Raw genomic sequence first — 21,278 nt, forward strand, 5'->3', positions numbered from 1 at the left:
TAGCAGGGTTATGGTGAATGAACATATATGTAACTGCCAAAGTTCATAAAAACCAATAATAGTTGAGATGACATTAGTACCTTCAACCCAGAAACTAAAAAAAATTTTTTTTAATGTTTTTTAAATTTATTATTGAGACAGAGCATGAACAGGGGAGGGGCAGAGAGAGAGGGAGATACAGAATCTGAAGAAGGCTCCAGGCTCTGAGCTGTCAGCACAGAGCCTGATGTGGTGCTCGAACTCACAGACTGTGAGATCATGACCTGAGCTGAAGTCGGACGGCCAGCCGACTGAGCCACCCAGGCGCCCCAACCCAGAAATTTTAAATGTTTTTTAGACATCTTAATAATACTCCGTTAATATTCCATTTCTCCTAAATTGTTTGGGCTTTTAAGTGTGTTAGCTAGTTGGGGCTATATGAATGCAGTTTTTTTTTTCTCATGCTGCAGTCAGCTGAAGCAGCTGTCTAGGAAAATGGGAATCTTAATTATAGAATTTAGTATGTAAGAAAAGCTTACTTTTGCTAATCTAATGTAGAGTTCAGAATTGTGGCCGACCAAAGTGGCCATTCTTATTAAGTCTCACATGAAAATTTTTATGTCAGAGAGAGTACTTAGCTTATAAATAAACCAGTGATTTCCTTTTCTTTCTTCTTTTTTTTTCTTTAAATTTTACTTTTAAGTAATCTCTACATCCAACATGGAGCTCAAACTCACAACCCCTAGATCAAGAGTCGTATTCTCTATCGACCGACTGAGCCAGCCAGGCACCCCTGAACCACCTGTTTCTAATATGGCTAGTTATCTTTTTTCCTGTCTTTCGGGCATAGTGGGAGCTCAGAGTTTTGTACCTATGCACTTATATGGATAGTATGTATGTGTCCTTTCTTGGTTCCCCTTAGATAGCAATTTAATTACACTCTCAATACTAATATAAATAGTTTACATTTAAAAATTATTTTCCGCATTATTATCAATTAAATCCTTCCTAAAGACTCTATGTGTCAGTGGGAATATCCATTTTTTTCATGTATTCCACAAATGTGAGAGTCCCTGCAATGTAAAGGTACTTTGTTGGACTTCAGATATACAATGGTGCCCAAAAAAGTATGATACCCTGCCTTCTGAATGAAACCAATAAACATACAATTACAGATCTTGATGATTGTTATGAAATAAATTGTCAGTATATTTTTAGACTGATTAATGCAATATAAATATTAATTTCATTTGGAATTGGGATACGTTTTTGAGCCTTTATTCACACTGTTCCATGTTGCAGAAGAGATAGTTGAGTGCTGGTTCTTCAGAAGTTACTTCAGCATATAGACTAAATGGAGACAATTGAAATCTCATCAGAACTAGGTGATGTAGATTTGGGGCAGGTAGTTTTCATCTCCTAGAACTCCTAAGCATATAATCCCCACAGGTAATTCAGTATTACTTACACCCCTCTTAGCGTGTCATCATAAATATACATGAACTTGTTATGTGTTGTGTGCACATGTGAACATGCATGGGGGTACCTGCATGTATGCATAAACTAACTTCAAACTTTATAAAGACTGGTTATATTTTTAAAAATACATATGTTTTTTGTGTTGTGTTTTTCCCTTGCAGTAGTTAGCTTATGACACTAAAATAAGATTGTAAAATTTTTATTATTTTCCTAATAGGCAATTTATTTTACTGCTTTTAGAAGTTACTGGGTTTTTTTTAAAGAACAAGTATTGTTTACAAGTAAATATACATTGAATATCATGTATAATATGTATGAATAATGAACTATTCATTAGTTCTTTACACATTATTAGATTTAGCTTATAGGTTCTAATAAAAGAGCTTAGCATACTTTAAAATTTTTGTTTTCAGAATTTTCTGTGTGTATTTAAATTTTTTAAACTTAATCATAAGAAAACCAAGTAACCACTGAACTTTGAGAACACAATTGAAATGCTAACTTAGTGTTATTTGAGCTAGTGACCTAAAATTTATGCAGTGATATATGGATATTTTGTTTGCCAATTATTAGGATTTAGCCCAAACTTAAAAATTAATGGTGAGTCAGAACTTTTTTTCTGTAAAGAACATTTGACTACATAGTTCTATTTAGCAATTAAAAAACCTTTTTATTTAGATTTCATCTCTATTTAACTGACCTTGCAGTATTTCTTTCACCATTTGTGTCCATCTGTTTACGGTTTTTTAACAGTTCTTCCCCTTAAAAGATAGGCCCGTAGATGTAAACATGACCCTTACATTGTTTTCAGATATCAGCAGAGCAAGCAGTTCAGAAATGAGAGAAATAAAAGGAAGAGTTTAATTTTAGTTGGCAGACCTTAAATGACTGTAGAAATTCAGAGAAGTACAGCACTGATGAAAAGCTGATCCCATATTGTGGAGCTACTGTCTGACACGCTCCTATCTGCTTTCTGCTGGGTCTCACAAACTCCTGTCCCTTTCCAGGCTGGATTGATGTCACCTGGGATGCTGGTGGCTCAAACTCTTACCGTATGGGCGCAGAAGGAAAATTTGACCTCAAGCTTGCACCAGGGTACGACCCTGATACAGTGGCATCACCCAAACCTGTTTCATCCACTGTTTCAGGCACAACGCAATCATGGAGCAGCTTGGTGAAAAACAACTGTCCAGACAAGACATCTGCTGCTGCAGGCTCCTCAAGTAGAAAAGGAAGCAGCAGTTCTGTGTGTAGCGTGGCCAGTAGCAGCGACATCAGCTTGGGTTCGACCAAAACGGAACGGAGATCAGAAATTGTAATGGAACACAGTATAGTTTCAGGAGCTGATGTCCATGAACCAATTGTTGTTCTTTCATCTGCTGAAAACGTCCCTCAAACAGAAGTAGGGTCATCATCCAGTGCAAGCACCAGCACCTTAACCGCGGAAACGGGAAGTGAAAATGCTGAAAGAAAGTTAGGCCCTGATAGTTCTGTTCGCACTCCTGGGGAGTCTAGTGCAATATCCATGGGAATTGTTAGTGTTAGTTCTCCTGATGTTAGTTCAGTGTCTGAGTTAACTAATAAAGAAGCAGCTTCACAACGACCCCTTAGCTCTTCAGCAAGTAACAGACTGTCAGTAAGTTCTTTGTTGGCTGCTGGGGCCCCTATGAGCTCTAGTGCAAGTGTACCTAATCTGTCCTCAAGAGAAACATCTAGCTTGGAGAGTTTTGTAAGGAGAGTGGCAAACATAGCACGGACTAATGCCACGAACAACATGAATCTAAGCCGAAGCAGCAGTGATAACAACACTAATACTTTGGGGAGGAATGTGATGAGCACAGCAAGTAAGTGAGCTTTTCCTTATGGAACCCAATGGTTTTTCCACTCTGAGGGATTGCAAAGTAGGGTTTCTTGTTCAGTGGGTTCTGACTGCAGTCGTTAACTAGATCATTAACCGTGTTACATACAACCACGTCAAATTTAGCACTTTAGGAATATGGAGTTAAGTTCTATAGAATCGTGATCTCTTAAGAATTCAGATCAGGTATAATAAAGAACCTCGTAATCTGAAAGGATGAAACAATAACACACTTCTATTTTTCACTCTTCTATGATAAATTGTTAACTTCAGCTGCATGAGAAAATAGATGACTATTAAATTTTATCATAGTCAACTGAAATCAGAGCATCACACTGGTTTAACTTTTCCTTAGGTCCTAAATTACTACTATCTTCTAAAAGTCCTTTAATTCTAATTTAAGCTAACTGGTCAAAGTAATTCCTTTGGAAAACATGACTGGGAATTAATTCATTGCCTGTTTCCCTTTCTAAAAAAGCAAGGCTTAATTTCTTGGAAAATAACAGGGCTGTAAAAACAGGACTTGTAGTTGGATTTCAGTTGGGTTCCCAAAGTTGTTGCTTTTCAGTCTTTTAATAATTAGTGTCTCATGATTTCATTCTTTTTTACTAAATATACAACCTAGTTTTTTCTAAGGTTTATGCAATCTCATCAGTCCTGATTTGCTTCATTTTTTATCTTTAGCTTCTCCTCTCATGGGTGCTCAGAGTTTCCCCAATTTGACGACTCCTGGTACCACATCAACAGTGACAATGTCAACATCCAGTGTGACTAGCAGCAGCAATGTAGCCACAGCAACAACAGTTTTATCAGTTGGTCAGTCCTTAAGTAATACTTTAACCACCAGTCTCACGTCAACCTCCAGTGAGAGTGACACAGGTCAGGAAGCAGAATATTCGTTATATGGTAAGTTACAGTTTAAAATATTTAGGTGTTTGTTTAGTGATGCTTTTACTATGTTTTCCTGCTGTTTTTTTTAAGTTTATTTTTTTATTTTGAGAGAGCGATAGAGTGTGGGAAGGGCCAAGAGGAAGGGAGAGAGAGAATCTCAAGCAGGCTTTACACTGTCAGCACACAGCCTGTTGTGGGGCTCGAACTCATGAACCATGAGATCATGACCTGAGCCAAAACCAAGAGTCAGACAACCAACTGAGCCACCCAGACGCCCCTCTGCTATGTTGTTTTAACTTTTGATTAGAAAGTAATAATTCTCTCTTCTTAAAGATATGGCATCTTCATGTATGATGAAAAAACTCAGTGCTATAAGGGACTATTAAATTATCTGATTATAAGCAGGTATCTAGGAACTTCTGTGGTCTCCTTTTTTTTTTTTGGTCCACTAACAAAGTTTTATTGGGAGAATCATAATAACAAAGATAGTTGACACCTTTATCAGAGAAGAATAGAAGTGTAATAGATTAAAAGGCTTTGTAAAGTGATATTCTTTGTACACTATAATGTAAGAGGAAAAACACTCCCCCTGTGTGCCTCCTCTACTCTCAACACTTTCTGCTGCCACCGCTGATTACCAAATGTTTTCCCACATTGAGCAGTTTTCAGACACTATCTAGGGGGGGGTCATACAGTTTAACTCAAGTTACTCACTTCTGGCACTATTAACTACCTGGAGATAGTGTCAGATCCCACAGGTAAAAGCCTCAGCCCCATAACATTATCTCCCCACCCTTTCAGACACTAATTGCAAGGCCAGGTTGTCATCTGTGCTAAAGACTGGCTATAAATTGGAGGCTCTTCTGGCCCTCTCCTCCTGTTCAATTAATTTGCTAGAGCAGCTCACGGGACTCAGGAAAATATTTTATTTATTACAGGATTACCCCTTTTCTTATAAAAAGGATATAACTCAGGATCAGCCAGATGGAAGAGATGCATAGGGTGAGGTCAGGAAGGTCCCACGCACAGGCACATTTGTACTCTTGGTGTTTAGGGACACTACCAGCCTGGAAGCTCTCTGAGCCCCCATTTTGGGTTTTGTTTGTTGTTTGTTTTTTGAGGCTTCATGACTTAAGCACAGTGATTAAATTATTGGCCATTGGTGACTGAACTTTATACCTGGCTCTTCTGGTTTTCCCATAAAGGGATCATCTTTCCAGACAGTTCCTTTCACTTAGTACATTGTAAAATTATTTTCATATTGTTTGATGGATTTCTCCAGTGTTTGAAGTGGCTGCCATATATTCCACTGTTAGACTATGCAATTGTTATTTAATAAATTCTCCATTTTGGACCTTTAAATCACACCCTTTCATTACCATAAACATTGTTATGAATCCGCATCTTGAACTGTATTTTTGTATATTTCCTTAAGATACATTTTTAAAAGAAGTAATTGCTGAATTGCCTTTCAAAAAGGTTGCACTTCCGTCATTATTGTTTTGGAATATCTTTTACCATACATACATACATACATACATACATACATACATTCTTGATGCCAGTGCCTGTTCTATTTAAAAATTAAATTTGAGGGGCGCCTGGGTGGCTCAGTCGGTTGGGCGTCCGACTTCGTCTCAGGTCATGATCTCGCGGTCCGTGAGTTCGAGCCCCGCGTCGGGCTCTGTGCTGACAGCTCGGAGCCTGGAGCCTGCTTCCAATTCTGTGTCTCCCTCTGTCTCTCTGGCCTTCCCCCACTCACGCTTTGTCTCACTCTCTCTCTCAGAAATAAACATTTAAAAATAAATAAATAAATAAAAAATAAAAATAAAATAAAAATTAAATTTGGTAATTTCAAATAAAAGAACATTTATATGAAGATACAGTTTAAGTACTCTTTTATATAAATCTTTTTTTTTTCAAATTTTTATTTAAGTTCTAGTTAGTTAACATGGAGTGTGTAAATCTTATTTTCATGTGTGTTTGTTTTCCTCTGAATGTGTCCTCCCCTATTTCAAGCCAAGAATTGGATCTGATGTTCTCTGGTTTTAGGAAGATCATTACATTTCTCTGTATCTACCTTACCTATTAAATGTGTATATAGCAAAATTATGATGATGATTACACCAAAGTAATGTAAGTTCATCGAATAAGCTATATTCTACTCTAGTTTTTCTCATGGCGCCCCTCTGCCCCTCCCTACTCATTGGTTACTTGTTAACTTAATTGAAACTTTAATTGTTGATTATGTGAAACTTAAAAATGTTGTGGGTATGCTGGTGGTAAAGAATATTAAAAAAGTATTAGGGCTCCCATTTGCCTTTTGAAAATTAATGTTACATGATTATAAATTCCTTTTTTTACATTCCTAAAACTAGAAGATTTATCTTAAGGGTGCTTCTGTCAAGGATCAGGGTAACATTTGCCTTACAGAATAATTTTTATGTATGCAAACTTTTACCGTATTAGGTTTCGAGGAACATGATTCTGTGATATGGTCAAATCTATGAAATAAGGAGCTGTTTAAATAAGAAGATGAGTAAAAAAAAAAGCCGTTGGCTTCAGTGAATTATAACATGTGAGAGATGGAATTTCAGTCAGATTATGTTCCTTTGAAAATAAACCAAAAGTGGAATTGATTTTGTGTGTGTACTACCACATCACATTTATGAGGACCACTCCTAAATTGTAGGATGGTACCTTACATGGGTTAAGGGTAATATATTTCATCAAATTTAAGATGGCAATAATTATAATTATTTTATGTCACTAAGGAGAAAATGTTGACAATTCAGCTGAGACTTGCCATTGCTTGCAAGACACATTCTGACTCCAGAATATGAAAATGTTAAAAAAAATATGTGCCTTAGAAACTAATTGCTTATAGTATTGGGCCTCATTCTTCTACTAGCCTTCTAATAAAAGGTATTGAATTTCAGTCCTGTGTAATTATTGGACTTAAAAAATATGTATTTGGTTCAGAGGTTTGCAGATAGAAGATTCTACAAAGCAGTTATAAATTGTCTTCTGAATGTTCTTTTGGAATATAGAGTGTGTCTTTTTATCCATAGAAGTTTGTTTTTTCTTTTGTATCCAGTAAAAACTTCTGTTTTAGCCTCATTATTACTTTTTCTTTTCATTTGTTGTGAAGAACAGCTCATCAGCATCTTCATTATGTGGGACCATGTTTATCTGATACAGTCTTCATTGGGGGTTGGGGGGAATATAGATAATAGGAAAGACAGTGCATATGTTACTCCATAGTAGATAGGTAGTGTCCTTAAGCAGTTATGAACATCCCAGGTCTCTCAGATTAACTTTGTTCTGTCTTTTCCTTCTTACAGTCTTTTACAGTTCCTATTTATTGATTATTATTTTTTAATGTTTATTTTTGAGAGAGACAGAGTGTGAGCGGGGAAGGGGCAGATAAAGAGGGAGACACACAACTTGAAGCAGGCTCCAGGCTCTGAGCTATCAGCACAGAGCCTGATATGGGGCTTGAACTCTAAGATGGCGAGATCATGACCTGAGCCAGAGTTGGACACTTAACCGACTGTACTGCCCAGGCACCCCAGTTCCTATTTATATATTCATTTGTTTGTTTTTTAAATGTCTCTCTCCCCTATAAATTCCATGGGGGCTCGGACCAGGTCTGTTTTGTTCACAACTATGTATATCTGGTGCCTGTCACGGTTCTTAGAATAGAGTAGGTACTCAATAGAGATATTTCTTGAGAGTGAATGACTCCAAAGTGTTCTCTTTGCACCATGTTGTGCTTCCTGTGACTTATAAAGAGAATGGTGATAGGATTCTTATTTTTAAACCTAGCCCATACTGCTGACCTTTTTTTATATTATGATTTTGTAGACTTGCATTTAGTTTATGGTCAAACTTTATCCTGTTGTTTTCTGCCATGCTTGTGACCAGTATTACTCATTTTGTCTTCGTGGTGGTAGAAGGGTGGCGTTGCTATATGTGGTCTTTATACTTGTCTGTCTTGAATTTTACTTTTGTTTTGTAAAACCAATATGCAAAGTTACCTTATCATGCTTTGTTAATTGTGTTGACAGTAAGGTTGTTGGTTTTCTTTTCCAGATTTCCTGGATAGCTGCCGTGCCAGTACTCTATTAGCTGAGCTAGATGATGATGAAGACTTGCCTGAGCCAGATGAGGAAGATGATGAGAATGAAGATGACAATCAGGAGGACCAAGAATACGAGGAGGTTATGGTAGAGAGAGTGTCTCCCATTCTCTTAACTAATATAAGATGTTAATAATTGGAATGAAGAGAGGAAAAGCAAAGTCCTGGTTAAACTGTGAAGCAAGGAAATAATGGCATGAGTATGAAAAGCGTGGTTAATTAAGAAAAGCACTTTTAATCTGAGCATATCTCCCTTAAAAGAAAATGTATCGGTTATACAGTAAAACCTTGGTTTACAAGCATAACTCATTGCAGAAACATGCTTGTAATCCAAAGCACTTGCATATCAAAGCGAATTTCCCCGTAAGAAATAATGGAAATTCAGATGATTTGTTCCACAACCCAAAAATATTCATATAAAAAATGATTACAATACTGTAATGTAATACAGAATAATAAAGAAAATAGAAAATAAGAAGGAAGATAAATTAACCTGCACTTACCTTTGAAAACCTTTGTGGCTGGTGTGAGGGAGACAAGGGAGAGGAGGGTTATTATGCAGGATGACTTTCACTATCACTAACGGAACTAACGGACTCACTGCTGTTGGCTCGATGGAATCTTTTTCTTTTTGTGCATCTTTTTTTTTTTTTATTTATTTATTTTTTTTTTCAACGTTTATTTATTTTTGGGACAGAGAGAGACAGAGCATGAACGGGGGAGGGGCAGAGAGAGAGGGAGACACAGAATCGGAAACAGGCTCCAGGCTCTGAGCCATCAGCCCAGAGCCCGACGTGGGGCTCGAACTCACGGACTGCGAGATCGTGACCTGGCTGAAGTCGGACGCTTAACCGACTGCGCCACCCAGGCGCCCCTCTTTTTGTGCATCTTTAACGAGGAAACTATCCAATGACACATGCTTTTGCCTCCTTTTGATGATTTCCCAAAATGTAACATTGCATTGTTGTTAAACAGATTCATTGCTCACATTGCTATAGCCTTATTCGGGTGGTGCTTTTCTACACAATTTTGCAATTTCCCACATTTTACACATTTCCCTAATCTTATTGAGATGAGGGATTTCTCTGCCTTTCTCTCCTCCTCATCTGTAGACCAGATGCAGACGTAAACTTCTTATGAAATCTTGCAGTTTCGGCCACTGGCTTACCTCGTTTGTACTTCTTGATGATTTCCTTCTTAATTTTGACTGTAATCATCTCCTTACTACCTTTCTTTTCAACCTTTTTCTGCAGGGGGGCCATGGTATGCACTTGCATGGATGTTGAGTACAGTGTAGTATTAATAAACTCTTGTCATATACTCTATTTAATGTAACCGGCAATAAGGCAGCCGAGGAAAGGGTCTATATCTGCAGGCAGCCTGACCTAGAATGAAGCAAAGCATTCCTAAGCTTATGCTTGTATGGAAAAGCAAAGTACTGTCCATAGGTGCTTTGAAGTGACAACAAATACACTAGTGCCAGTTGTGGGTACCTTCCAACATTCTAAAAAATCACATTTCTGCCAAACACCGCGACCTGAGACCAAGCATCTGAGCATGGGAGATGATCATCTCCAGTCCACAGTGAGAGAGAAGAACCATTGACTCAGTTGTGATCATGTGACATTTGGCATCATGTACTACTCATATGGCAAGACATTGCTTGCTTAGCAAATTAAAATTTATTAGAAATGTTGTTTTGCAGAACACTGGCAGAACAAGTTACTTGCAATCCAAGGTTTTACAGTATTTGGAAAATACTACAATGTCACATGCTGATGTTTTGACTGATTTAAAAGTGTAAAGAACTGCACTAATCCTAAACAATATAATTTTCATGGTTCTTCCACAATAATTATATTTTAGTATGTAGTATATTGCAGGCAGTATCCGTGTATTATTTTCATCAGTCCTTATATCTACGAGTCCCTATATCTATTTTTTCTAGAGCATAGAAAAAAAAAAAGCATGTCCTAATTAGTTAGGTTAAGTACAAAAATGGGAACCCACACTTAGAAAGTTTGATCTAGACTCTTAATACTAACCACTATGATTGTCTTCAAACTGAACTTTTGTCTGCAAATACCCTTTATTATAACTTGTATATTTTTTATTTCTCTTTATAAAATTTTAGTAGATTTTTAAAAATTTCATAAAGTTGGGTTTTAATGGGGTGAAAAACTCTCAAGAAATGCTTTTAGTATATATTACTTAAAAACAGATTACAATAGCATATTTCTTGTGAAGGTTAGTATACAATGTAAGTTGAATATAAAGCATTCAATTTTCTGAAGATGGCTAATGAATATGAAGTGTTTTAAAAATAGTTTTTTTTTTTTAAATTCTTTTTTTAACGTTTATTTATTTTTGAGACAGAGAGAGACAGAGCATGAACGGGGGAGGGGCAGAGAGAGAGGGAGACACAGAATCAGAAGCAGGCTCCAGGCTCCGAGCCATCAGCCCAGAGCCCGACGCGGGGCTCGAACTCACGGACCGCGAGATCATGACCTGAGCCGAAGTCGGACACTTAACCGACTGAGCCACCCAGGCACCCCAAGATAGTTTTGATAATAGGGGCTGATAGTTTGGGGTTAAGTCTGAATGGGGATATATATAGGTGTTAAATAATTAGACATGTCTGTTCACATTTTCTTATTTCAGATTCTGAGACGTCCATCCCTACAGCGTCGAGCTGGCTCCCGCTCTGATGTAACACACCATGCTGTCACCTCGCAGCTGCCACAAGTCCCTGCTGGAGCAGGGAGCCGACCTATTGGGGAGCAGGTAATATCTTAATGGTTCTCTTCCCTTCAGTGTATTTGTCTTCCTTTCAGAGCAAGGCATCAACCAAAATGTCTAGAAAAATATATGGAGATTGGGGTGGGGGTTAAGAAGCTAGCTACCAGATAGAATTAGCAAAAAGAAATTTCCCTTACTGCTTCGGTTCTGTTTTCTAGATAGAGTCCATGGTTGCTCTGGCATAATGCATAAAGGAGTTTCTTGTTTGAAAACCCTTCATTTTGACCCTTGGGTAGCAGTGAACATATATTAAAATGATTAACTGTTATAATCTAAGATTTATAGTTTTCAGTAGTAGAGATAATATTAGTCTATTAGCTAAACATTTATTGATCATTAGTTAAGTCCTAGGCACTGTTTTCAATACTTTAAGTGTATTAACTAATTAAAACCTTTTAACAACTTTTTGAGGGTTCTTATTAGTCTTGATTTTCAGATGAAGTGATTGGTAAAGGTCAAACATAGAAGTTTTGGATCTAGGACTAAAACCCAAACGTTCTGGCTACAGAGCTATCAAGTATACCTTTGATTGTTCTAAAAGTTAATTTTAATTAAGTATTCAGAACATGAGGGGCTATGTGTGTCTCTCTAAGTACATACATAATTGTTACTTTTTACATCAGACATTTGCAACATCTATAATTCATTGAACTCTTTTTTTGTTGATAGTAATAGTGAAGGGGAGGAGAAAATGTTCCTTCAAAACTTGCATTAGGGAAATTTTCAAACATTCTAAAAGTAGAATAGTGCATGGAATCCCACTAACACATCATCTGATTCTAGTGGTTACTAGCACTTTATCAAACGTGTTTGATTAATCTGTCCCGTCATTATTTAAAGCAACTTCCTAGCATTATATTTTGTATATAATTCAGTATGTAATAAAATTTTCATTTTTTAAAAAGCAACTTATTTAAAAATAATAAGTTCACAGATTCACAGGAAATTGCAAAGATACTAGGGCAGTCTTGTGCCCTTTGCCCAATTTCTTCCAGTGGTTACATCGTACCTGATTAGAGTATAATATCAAAATCAGGAAATTGATATTGGTGCAATGTATGTATGTGGTTCTTTATCATTTTATCATGTGTAGTTCTATGTAACCACCACTAAGGCAACTTACTTTTTGGTAAGCTTAAATCATTAAGAAATGTATGTGCCTATACATGTTTATATTGGCTCACTGTGTGTTTAAGAAATACAGCTACGGGGCGCCTGGGTGGCGCAGTCGGTTAAGCGTCCGACTTCAGCCAGGTCACGATCTCGCGGTCCGTGAGTTCGAGCCCCGCGTCAGGCTCTGGGCTGATGGCTCGGAGCCTGGAGCCGGTTTCCGATTCTGTGTCTCCCTCTCTCTCTGCCCCTCCCCTGTTCATGCTCTGTCTCTCTCTGTCCCAAAAATAAATAAAAAAAAAAAAAAAACGTTGAAAAAAAAAAAAAAGAAATACAGCTAAATAAGGAAGTGTAATGCCTATAGAGAAGTATTTATTATACACCTTATTTTAAAGATAGCACATTGGGGCACCTGGGTGGCTCAGTCGATTAAACATCCGGCTCTTTGATTTCAGCTCAGGTAATCTCAGGGTTCGTGAGTTTGAGCCCCATGTTGGCTCTGTGCTGACAGCTGGAGCCTGGTTGGGATTCTCTCTCTCCCTTTCTGACTGCCCCTCCCCTGCTCACTTGCACACACACTCTCTCTCCCTAAATAAATAAATCAACTTAAAAAAAGAAATAGATAGCTTTTGTAATAATGACTTTTGTAATAATGAAAAGTTTTATCTTGTTTGTATGTGGAATTTTATTTTAATAGGAAGAAGAAGAGTATGAAACTAAAGGAGGACGTCGGAGAACATGGGATGATGATTATGTGCTTAAGCGGCAGTTTTCTGCTTTGGTTCCTGCTTTTGATCCTAGACCTGGTCGGACTAATGTCCAACAAACAACTGATCTAGAGATTCCGCCCCCAGGTACTGTGTATTTTAGTTTTTGTGATTTAAATTTAATAGATACCAAAGAAGGTAGTTATATCTAATCAGGAAAGTAAGTGGCTATTTATATGTGCAGGTTGATAAGTAAAAGTTTGCAGGAAAAAAACTGTATATCAGCCACAAGTCCTTAAAAATGAGATTATTTTTAAAGGAGCAAATTACAGTATATTTAAAGCACTTTGTTTTGTATTTGTGTAATTTTTAAAGGAAGACTCATTTAAAGGTGGATTGTTTATATCCTGTATTCCACTAGATCTGAACTGCTATGAATTATTCCTGTTCAGATTTTATTTTGAAAAGTTGTATGGGGTGCCTCAGTTGATTAAGCTTCTGACTTTAGCTCAGGTCATGATCTTGTGGTTTGGGCTTTGTTTGCACTGACCCTATGGAGCTTGCTTGGGATTCTCTCTCTCCCTTTGTCTCTGCTCCTCCTCTGCTCTATTTCTCTTTAAAGCAAAAAAGAAAAAGAAAAAGAAATGTTGTATAGTGGTTTCATTTATGGTTTCTGGAGTTATTCATCCTGGTAACTCTCTCTCTTACAAGTCTATTTTGGTTGTGGTAGGCATACTTATGAGCCCCCAAAGGCATGTAGGTCCTAACCTCCAGAATATATGAATAGGTAATGTTAACCTGACAAAAGTAACTTTGCAGATGAGATAGGAGAATTATCCTGGATTATCTGGGTAGGTCCAGTGTAATGACTAGGGTCCACATAAGAGGAATACAGGAAGGTCTGAGACAGAGAAAGAGATTAGACAACAGGAAGCTGAGATAAGAGTGATGAGGGGCCATGAACTATGGAATATGGGCAGCCTCTAGATGCTAGGAAAGGGAAAGAAACAAATTCTTTCTTGGAGCTTCCAAAAAGGAACAAAGCCTTGCCAACCCATTTTAGATTTCTGACTTCTAGAACTAGTTGTTTCAAACCACCTGGTTGATGGTAATTTGTCACAACAACAATAGGAAGCTAATATACTGAGCATATCATCAGTGTAAGCCTGAATTTTCTCACCTCTTACGTGTAGAAAATAATAGTTTCTGTTTGACAAGGTAATTAAAAGATTTAAATGAGGCAAAACATATAAGGTTATTAGCATGTCAGTTGGTGTGTGCTTCAATAAACGTCAGTATTGTACTCAGTATATTATCCTTAAGGAAGACTTAAATGTTGATTAAGTATAGAATGTATTCTTTACATGATAGAATGATACCTGTGTTAAATATGGAAGTAAATATGCTTCGTAGTATAATGTTTTATGGTGAGGATGCGTATAGACTGAATCAAGATATTCCAAGATCCCTTCAAAAAAGAAAAACCTATGCTAGGGAATATAAATTCCTACAATATAAATTTCTACAAATTTTCTGTAGAGCTCTTTGGCAATATATTTCATATTGTTATTACTAAAAGTCTATACCAAAGAAATACTGGCTCTGTACCCAGATTTATATATACTGATGACTGTAGAAGTATTATTTATATTGTCAGAAAATTAGAAATTACCTTTATTATGTATAATAACAGGGATATGGTTCAGTTAAGGTATAATGGTATGAATGCCATGCAATGAATAAAGTAATACTTTAAAAGACTCTATCATGATATGAGGAAAAAATTCCTGAACTAATAAAAAAAGATTGCACCACCAAATACACTATGAACCTGTATGTGGGTGTGGGTGTGGGTGTTTACCTCACAATCCACTCATTGAACATGAGCAGGTCATTGACCAGAGTATGTGGTTTTCTCAGTAGGTGGTTTTTTTCTCGATGTAGAATTATGAATAATTTTAGTTTTCTCATTTATAAGAATAAAATGTTTCTGAAATCATACAGTTACCATGTTTTCTTTTTTTTTAATTTAAATGAAAAATTTTTTTAATATTTTTTTTTAATTTACATCCAAATTAGTTAGCATATAGTGCAACAATAATTTCAGGAATAGATTCCTTAATGCCCCTTACACATTTAGCCCATACCCCCTCCCACAACCCCTCCAGCAACCCTCTGTTTTTTCTCCATATTTAAGAGTCTCTTATGTTTTGTTCACCTTCTTGTTTTTATATTATTTTTGCTTCCCTTCCCTTATGTTCATCTGTTCTGTGTCTTAAAGTCCTCATACGAGTGAAGTCATAGGATATTTTTCTTTCTCTGACTAATTTCACCTAGCATAATATCCTCTAGTTCCATCCATGTAATTGCAAATGACAAGATTTCATACTTTCTTTTTGATTGCCGAGTAATACTCCATTGTATATATATACCACATCTTTATCCATTCATCCATCGATGACATTTGGGCTCTTTCCATACTTTGGCTTTGTTGATAGTGGCATGTGTTTTCTTGTAATAATGAGAGATCCCTATCCAATGTATAAATGCAGCTTTAGTGCCATCTTTAAGTAACCTAGGTTGATTGTTTTCATTTCTAAAAAACGAAAATGTTGATGCCAGGAGAGTCCTAAGTAGTTGTTGTCTTTAGCTAATAAATGGCAGAAGAGTTTAGATACCATGTAGCTTTGTCTCCCAGTGCAGTGTTCTTTCTGGACTGTTTGTTTTAGTGTAATTTTTTTGATGTCTTATTTTTAGGAACACCTCATTCAGAGCTCTTGGAAGAAGTTGAATGTACTCCATCACCCCGATTAGCCCTCACTTTGAAAGTAACAGGTCTTGGAACAACTCGTGAAGTTGAATTACCACTCACTAATTTCAGATCAACTATTTTTTACTATGTACAAAAATTGCTTCAGTTGTCCTGTAATGGCAATGTGAAATCAGATAAACTTAGGCGTATTTGGGAGCCAACATACACGTAAGAGATTTTCACGTAATGTTTTAAGTAAATATTTTCATGGTACATGAGCCAAGAAGCATTGTAGTTCTGTATTTTTTCCTGTAGAAACAAAATGGTACTTGTTCTCTTGGTTTACAGCAGCAGACAAGAGTGTTTCTGACACATGATGTAGAATGGTTTAAGGTTTCAACTGGTTTAATTAGAAATAAACTAGACTAATATCTTATGTAATAATTGTTGAGCTCTTTGGGATTGTGTATGAAGTACTAAATATTTTCTATTTGTTATTTGTTTTGGGGTTTGCAAGTTTAAATCTACCTCTCTTTGTTCATTCATTCGTTGAACAAGTAATGAATAATGAACTTGGGCACATTTAATATTTTGGTGCCTCATTTATTAATCTGTAAAATGAGAGTAGCTGTGAGGAATCAATGAATTAATATACATAAAGTGTTTTCAATATTGTCTGGGTGCTCAGTATTCCCTATAATAATTATTTATATAATATAGTTTAATATAATTTAATAATGCTTAACAATCATCCTTATGTAAACTTATTTTTCTGATGTTTTGTTAACATCATTGATAATTTTATATAATGTCTAATAAAGTGATGTAGATCCTTTTGAGAGAGTACACAAGGTTGTCAGGGTATTTCCCCCACCCTGTTCAATTTTTACTAAAGTTTCAAATTTGATCTTCACTGCCTGTGTGAATATAAGTGCTCCTGGTCCATGTTATTCCTATCCTATTTTTCTATCTTGACCCAGAAGCAAACCATTTCTCATCTCTTTTTATTTTTACAACAGTATATGAAAGTTATAACATGACATAATGTATTACTTCATACCTTTAAAAGTTCTAGGTTTGATGTATGCGTTCTTTGCAATTCTGCTAAGTTTGTAAATAGTAGCTCTTTTTCAGAAACATGATTTCTGCTACTTTCCCCCATGTTTGACACATTTATTTTCATAAATTCTCCCTGAGTTTAATGTTTAAACATACAGCTAATGAATGACATCGTTCATATATCTTTTAAAGAATTGAAGCCTTATTGGAAATAACCACAAATCATTTGATTTATGAATTAATGTGAAAAATATCTTCATGTTTAGAATCATGTACAGAGAAATGAAGGATTCTGACAAAGAGAAAGAAAATGGAAAAATGGTAAGTTATATTAAATGGGTCTTCTTGGCTACTTAGTGAAAAAAGGGAAAAATAAAGAAAAACTGATACTTTTAATTGAACATTTGAGGGGAAAAAATTACTAACATGGAATTCTTTAGATGAGGTTAAATGCATGATTTTAAAGCTACCTTATGTAATGCATGTGAAATAGCATAGACTTTAATCAGGAAAGGCCAACATTTGGTTTTTCCTATTGTAGGGTTGTTGGTCTATAGAGCATGTGGAACAGTACCTTGGCACTGATGAATTACCAAAGAATGACTTGATAACCTACCTGCAGAAGAATGCAGACGCCGCTTTCCTGCGCCACTGGAAATTAACTGGCACTAATAAAAGTATTAGGAAAAACAGAAATTGTTCTCAGCTCATAGCTGCATATAAGGTATATATTGGCTTCAAAACACAATTGGGAATGGCTTTGTGCTTTGTTTGCAGCTTTTTAAGATTCTTAAGAAAAAGGTTCATTGGGACATGTTTGAAAAAATGAGGTTGAATTAATGTTGTTAATATGCCAAGTACTAAAATTTCAAATATGATTTGTGATATTGGATCTAAGTACATGGTTTTAACTATAGCTTACAGTGGTTATAGTTTATTCGGGAGCTCTAATGGTTTAGAACACATTGATTTTCAATTTGGGTAATAGTGTTTTTATTTAAAAAGAAGGCAATTCTTTGAAAAATTTCAGCATTTTCAAATACTAATAGTATGATATATTGCTTTTCTTGAAAATGTGATTAATGGCTAGTTTGCTAATTTTTTCTTTAGGATTTTTGTGAGCATGGAACAAAGTCTGGATTAAACCAGGGGGCCATTTCTACCCTTCAGAGTAGTGATATTCTTAATTTGACGAAAGAACAACCTCAGGCCAAAGCCGGTAATGGTCAGAATTCTTGTGGAGTGGAAGATGTCCTTCAGCTGCTGCGTATTCTGTATATAGTTGCAAGTGACCCTTATTCAAGAATATCCCAAGAAGGTCCGTAAGAATCCTTGTTTCATTTCTATGGCATTTTAAAAAGGAAGTCAGTTTATATTTCTATTAATTTTATTACTTTTACAGAAGGTGATGAGCAGCCCCAGTTTACTTTTCCACCAGATGAATTCACTAGCAAAAAAATCACAACAAAAATTTTGCAGCAGATTGAGGTAATAAACTCAGTCGAACTCTTCAGTCTGTAACTTTTGGACTTTCAAGTACTCTCTCTTCTTACTTTTCTACCTTCCACCATCTCTACTGTTTTTCTGATTCAGTGATTTAGACCATATGGTCTGCTGCATTAATTTCTTCGTTAATTACTTTTAAGAACTCCTTTTTGTCTTTGTAAATAATTGGCTTAAGACATTGTTTTTTGTTAATTTACAGGAACCATTGGCATTGGCAAGTGGGGCTCTGCCAGACTGGTGTGAACAGTTAACCAGCAAGTGTCCTTTTCTAATACCATTTGAAACTAGACAGCTTTATTTCACATGTACAGCATTTGGTGCGTCAAGGTAGGAAATGTGTCCTTTAATATTTTTTTAATGTCAAATAAGCTCAAAATGTGCAAGTATACTTTATGTCAGGACTGATGGAAGGAATATATTATCTTGTTTTCTTATAAAGAGTTATCAATATTGAAACACGTTTTGGTTTCCAGTTGGATATGTACTCTCTTACAGTTGACCTTTGAACAATGTGGGGTTAGGGACGCCAACCCCTCTGCACTGTTGAAAATCATATTTAAAAAAGTATAACTTTTGACTTCTCCTATTGACCAGAAGTCTTACTGATGACAAACAGTTAACATGTATTTTAAGTTTTCTTTATTTGTCTGTTTATTTGGAGTGTGAGCGAGAGGGGTAGGGGCAGAGAGAGAGAGAGATTGAGAGAGAGAATCCCAAGCAGGCTGTATGCTGTCAGCAGAGAGCCCAACGCAGGGCATGATCTCACAAACTGTGAGATCGTGACCTGACTCAAATCAGGAGTCACCTCAGGGTGTCTGAACCACCTGGGCACACCTACACTGTATTCTTAGGAACAAGTAAGCTAGGGAAAATAATATGTTTTATTTCATTTTTTATTAAAAAAAAATTTTTAACATTTATTTTTGAGAGAGAGACAGAGCGTGAGTGGGGAAGGGGCAGAGAGAGAGGGAGAGACAGAATCTGAAGCAGGTTCCAAGCTCTGAGCTGTCAGCACAGAGTCCAATGCTGGGTTTCAAACTCAAGAACCATGATCTCATTCATGGAGTCTGACGCTTAACCGACTGAGCCACCAGGTCCCAAATCATAAGGAAGAAAAGTGTGTAGTCCTGTTATTTATTTAAAAAAAAAAAAAAAAATTCCACGTATAAGTGGACCCATGCAGTTCAAGCCTATGTTACTCAAGGATCAGATGTATTGTGTTTTCCATCAGCATTTACAATACAGTTTATTAAGTAGCTTACATAAATTATCTCAGGAATACCAAATTAAATGCTTATGAATACCTTTGATAACATGGAAAGGTTCCTTCCTTCTGGCCATCATTTTTTTCTTACAGTCTTCAAACATACTACATAATTTTATACTTCTTTTTTTCTGTCTGCTTCCACTAGATGAAAGTTTGATGAGGGCAGGAATTTCTGGCAGTTTTTGTTCACTGATCTAGCTGCAGTTCCTAAAGCAGTATGTACAGCACATTGGAGGTATTCAGTAATATTTTTTGAATGATTGAGTACCCAGAATACTTTCGAAGTAGATGTAAGTAGAAAAGTTATAATTTAAAATGGAGCAGTATAATGATAGTTACACTATTTACAAATCATTTGTACATATGAGATCATAGCCCTGTGGTCATAAGTGGCATTGGTTATGGTTTCTGTTTTATAGATGAGGAAACTGATTCTCAGAGTTTATAGCTGATTGGCTTGACAACAAATTGTAGCACACATGAGAGCAAATCTTTCATTTTCTTCCTTCTAGTTCAAGATTCTCCCACCCTCTAGGGTGGGTTAGCTCTGTATTGTCCAAAAGAAAGTATTTTTTTATTTTTTAAAAATTTTACTTTAAGTAACCTCCACACCCAATATGGGGCTCGAACTTAACAACCCCAGGATCAAGAGTTGCACACTCTACCAACTGAGCTAGCCGGGTATCCCCAAAAGAAAATACTTTAAAATCAGTAGCATTTTTCAGTTTGTATCACAGTAATAATTAAGTCAGCTTAACCATTTTATAGTTTCTCTGATAGTTAAGAAATCATTTGCTTGTATTTTTGTGTATTATAAGTTTGTCTATTTTTTTAATTGAAGTTGACACACCATATTACATTAATTGAAGGTGTACAACCATGATTCAGCAACTCTGTACATTATGTTGTGCTCACCAGGGTAGCAACCATCTGTCCACCATACAATGCTGTTACAGTACTATTGACTATATTCCCTATGCTATTCCTTTAATCCCCAGTTTGTGTGTATTTTTATGTGTTCTGTGTGGTTTGGACCAGAGACCTTTATTTTGATCTGTTAATTACTCAGGTAAAGAGGAAAAATGCAGGCCCAAGTACTTCCTCAATTTGTTTAAGGAAAATAATAAAAGAGCTTTATATGTTTTAACTCAGAGAGGAAATAATAATTGATACAATAAAAAGTTTACTGTATTTTCTCACCTAATAAAATACAACTTAAAATTCTTATCTTGGAATTATGTTGCTGGTTTAGTAGTACATTCAAACTATCACTGAACGTTACAGCTACATGAGTATTTTTCTATTTCAGAGCAATAGTGTGGTTACAAAACCGACGTGAAGCCACCGTGGAAAGAACAAGGACCACCAGTAGTGTAAGGCGAGATGATCCTGGGGAGTTTCGAGTGGGTCGTCTCAAGCATGAAAGAGTAAAAGTTCCACGTGGTGAATCTCTGATGGAATGGGCTGAGAATGTCATGCAAATACATGCAGATCGGAAATCAGTTCTTGAGGTACCGCACATAGAATTTCTTTTAGTATGCAGGAATGACAGAGAACCAGCCAACCTGTTTGTTCCACAGCATGCAAACTGCATTAGATAGAAACGGGAAAGGATTTCTCTGCCCTCTGTGTAAGGCCTTTCCCTCTCATAGAACATCTTTTGAAATAGGATGTCAGCTCACCTCCTTAAAGGTTAGGATCTTTTGATTTGATGAGTAGCAAAGAGTATC

The 21,278-nt window shown here is 36.2% G+C and overlaps 1 protein-coding gene across 10 annotated transcripts in view; it reads left to right on the forward strand.

Annotated features, from left to right (window-relative positions):
* The window catches only part of HECTD1 (HECT domain E3 ubiquitin protein ligase 1), a 93,781-nt gene that overhangs the window by 61,923 nt on the left and 10,580 nt on the right, over nt 1–21,278 (forward strand). The window contains exons 25-36 of one of the 10 annotated variants that reach the window (XM_025918556.2): nt 2,466–3,302; nt 4,001–4,222; nt 8,303–8,436; nt 11,010–11,132; nt 12,955–13,111; nt 15,722–15,944; nt 17,042–17,096; nt 17,317–17,499; nt 17,886–18,093; nt 18,178–18,263; nt 18,481–18,608; nt 20,858–21,059. In XM_025918556.2, coding sequence (XP_025774341.1) covers nt 2,466–3,302; nt 4,001–4,222; nt 8,303–8,436; nt 11,010–11,132; nt 12,955–13,111; nt 15,722–15,944; nt 17,042–17,096; nt 17,317–17,499; nt 17,886–18,093; nt 18,178–18,263; nt 18,481–18,608; nt 20,858–21,059 — 2,558 coding nt within the window. The remainder of the gene's footprint in view (nt 1–2,465; nt 3,303–4,000; nt 4,223–8,302; nt 8,437–11,009; nt 11,133–12,954; nt 13,112–15,721; nt 15,945–17,041; nt 17,097–17,316; nt 17,500–17,885; nt 18,094–18,177; nt 18,264–18,480; nt 18,609–20,857; nt 21,060–21,278) is intronic. The other 9 variants (XM_086709972.1, XM_086709973.1, XM_086709974.1 and 6 more) reach the window with 9 other exon arrangements.

The sequence above is a fragment of the Puma concolor genome, chromosome B3, assembly GCF_028749965.1.
Source record: "Puma concolor isolate L17-30 chromosome B3, mPumCon1.1.hap2, whole genome shotgun sequence".
Lineage (NCBI taxonomy): Eukaryota > Metazoa > Chordata > Mammalia > Carnivora > Felidae > Puma > Puma concolor.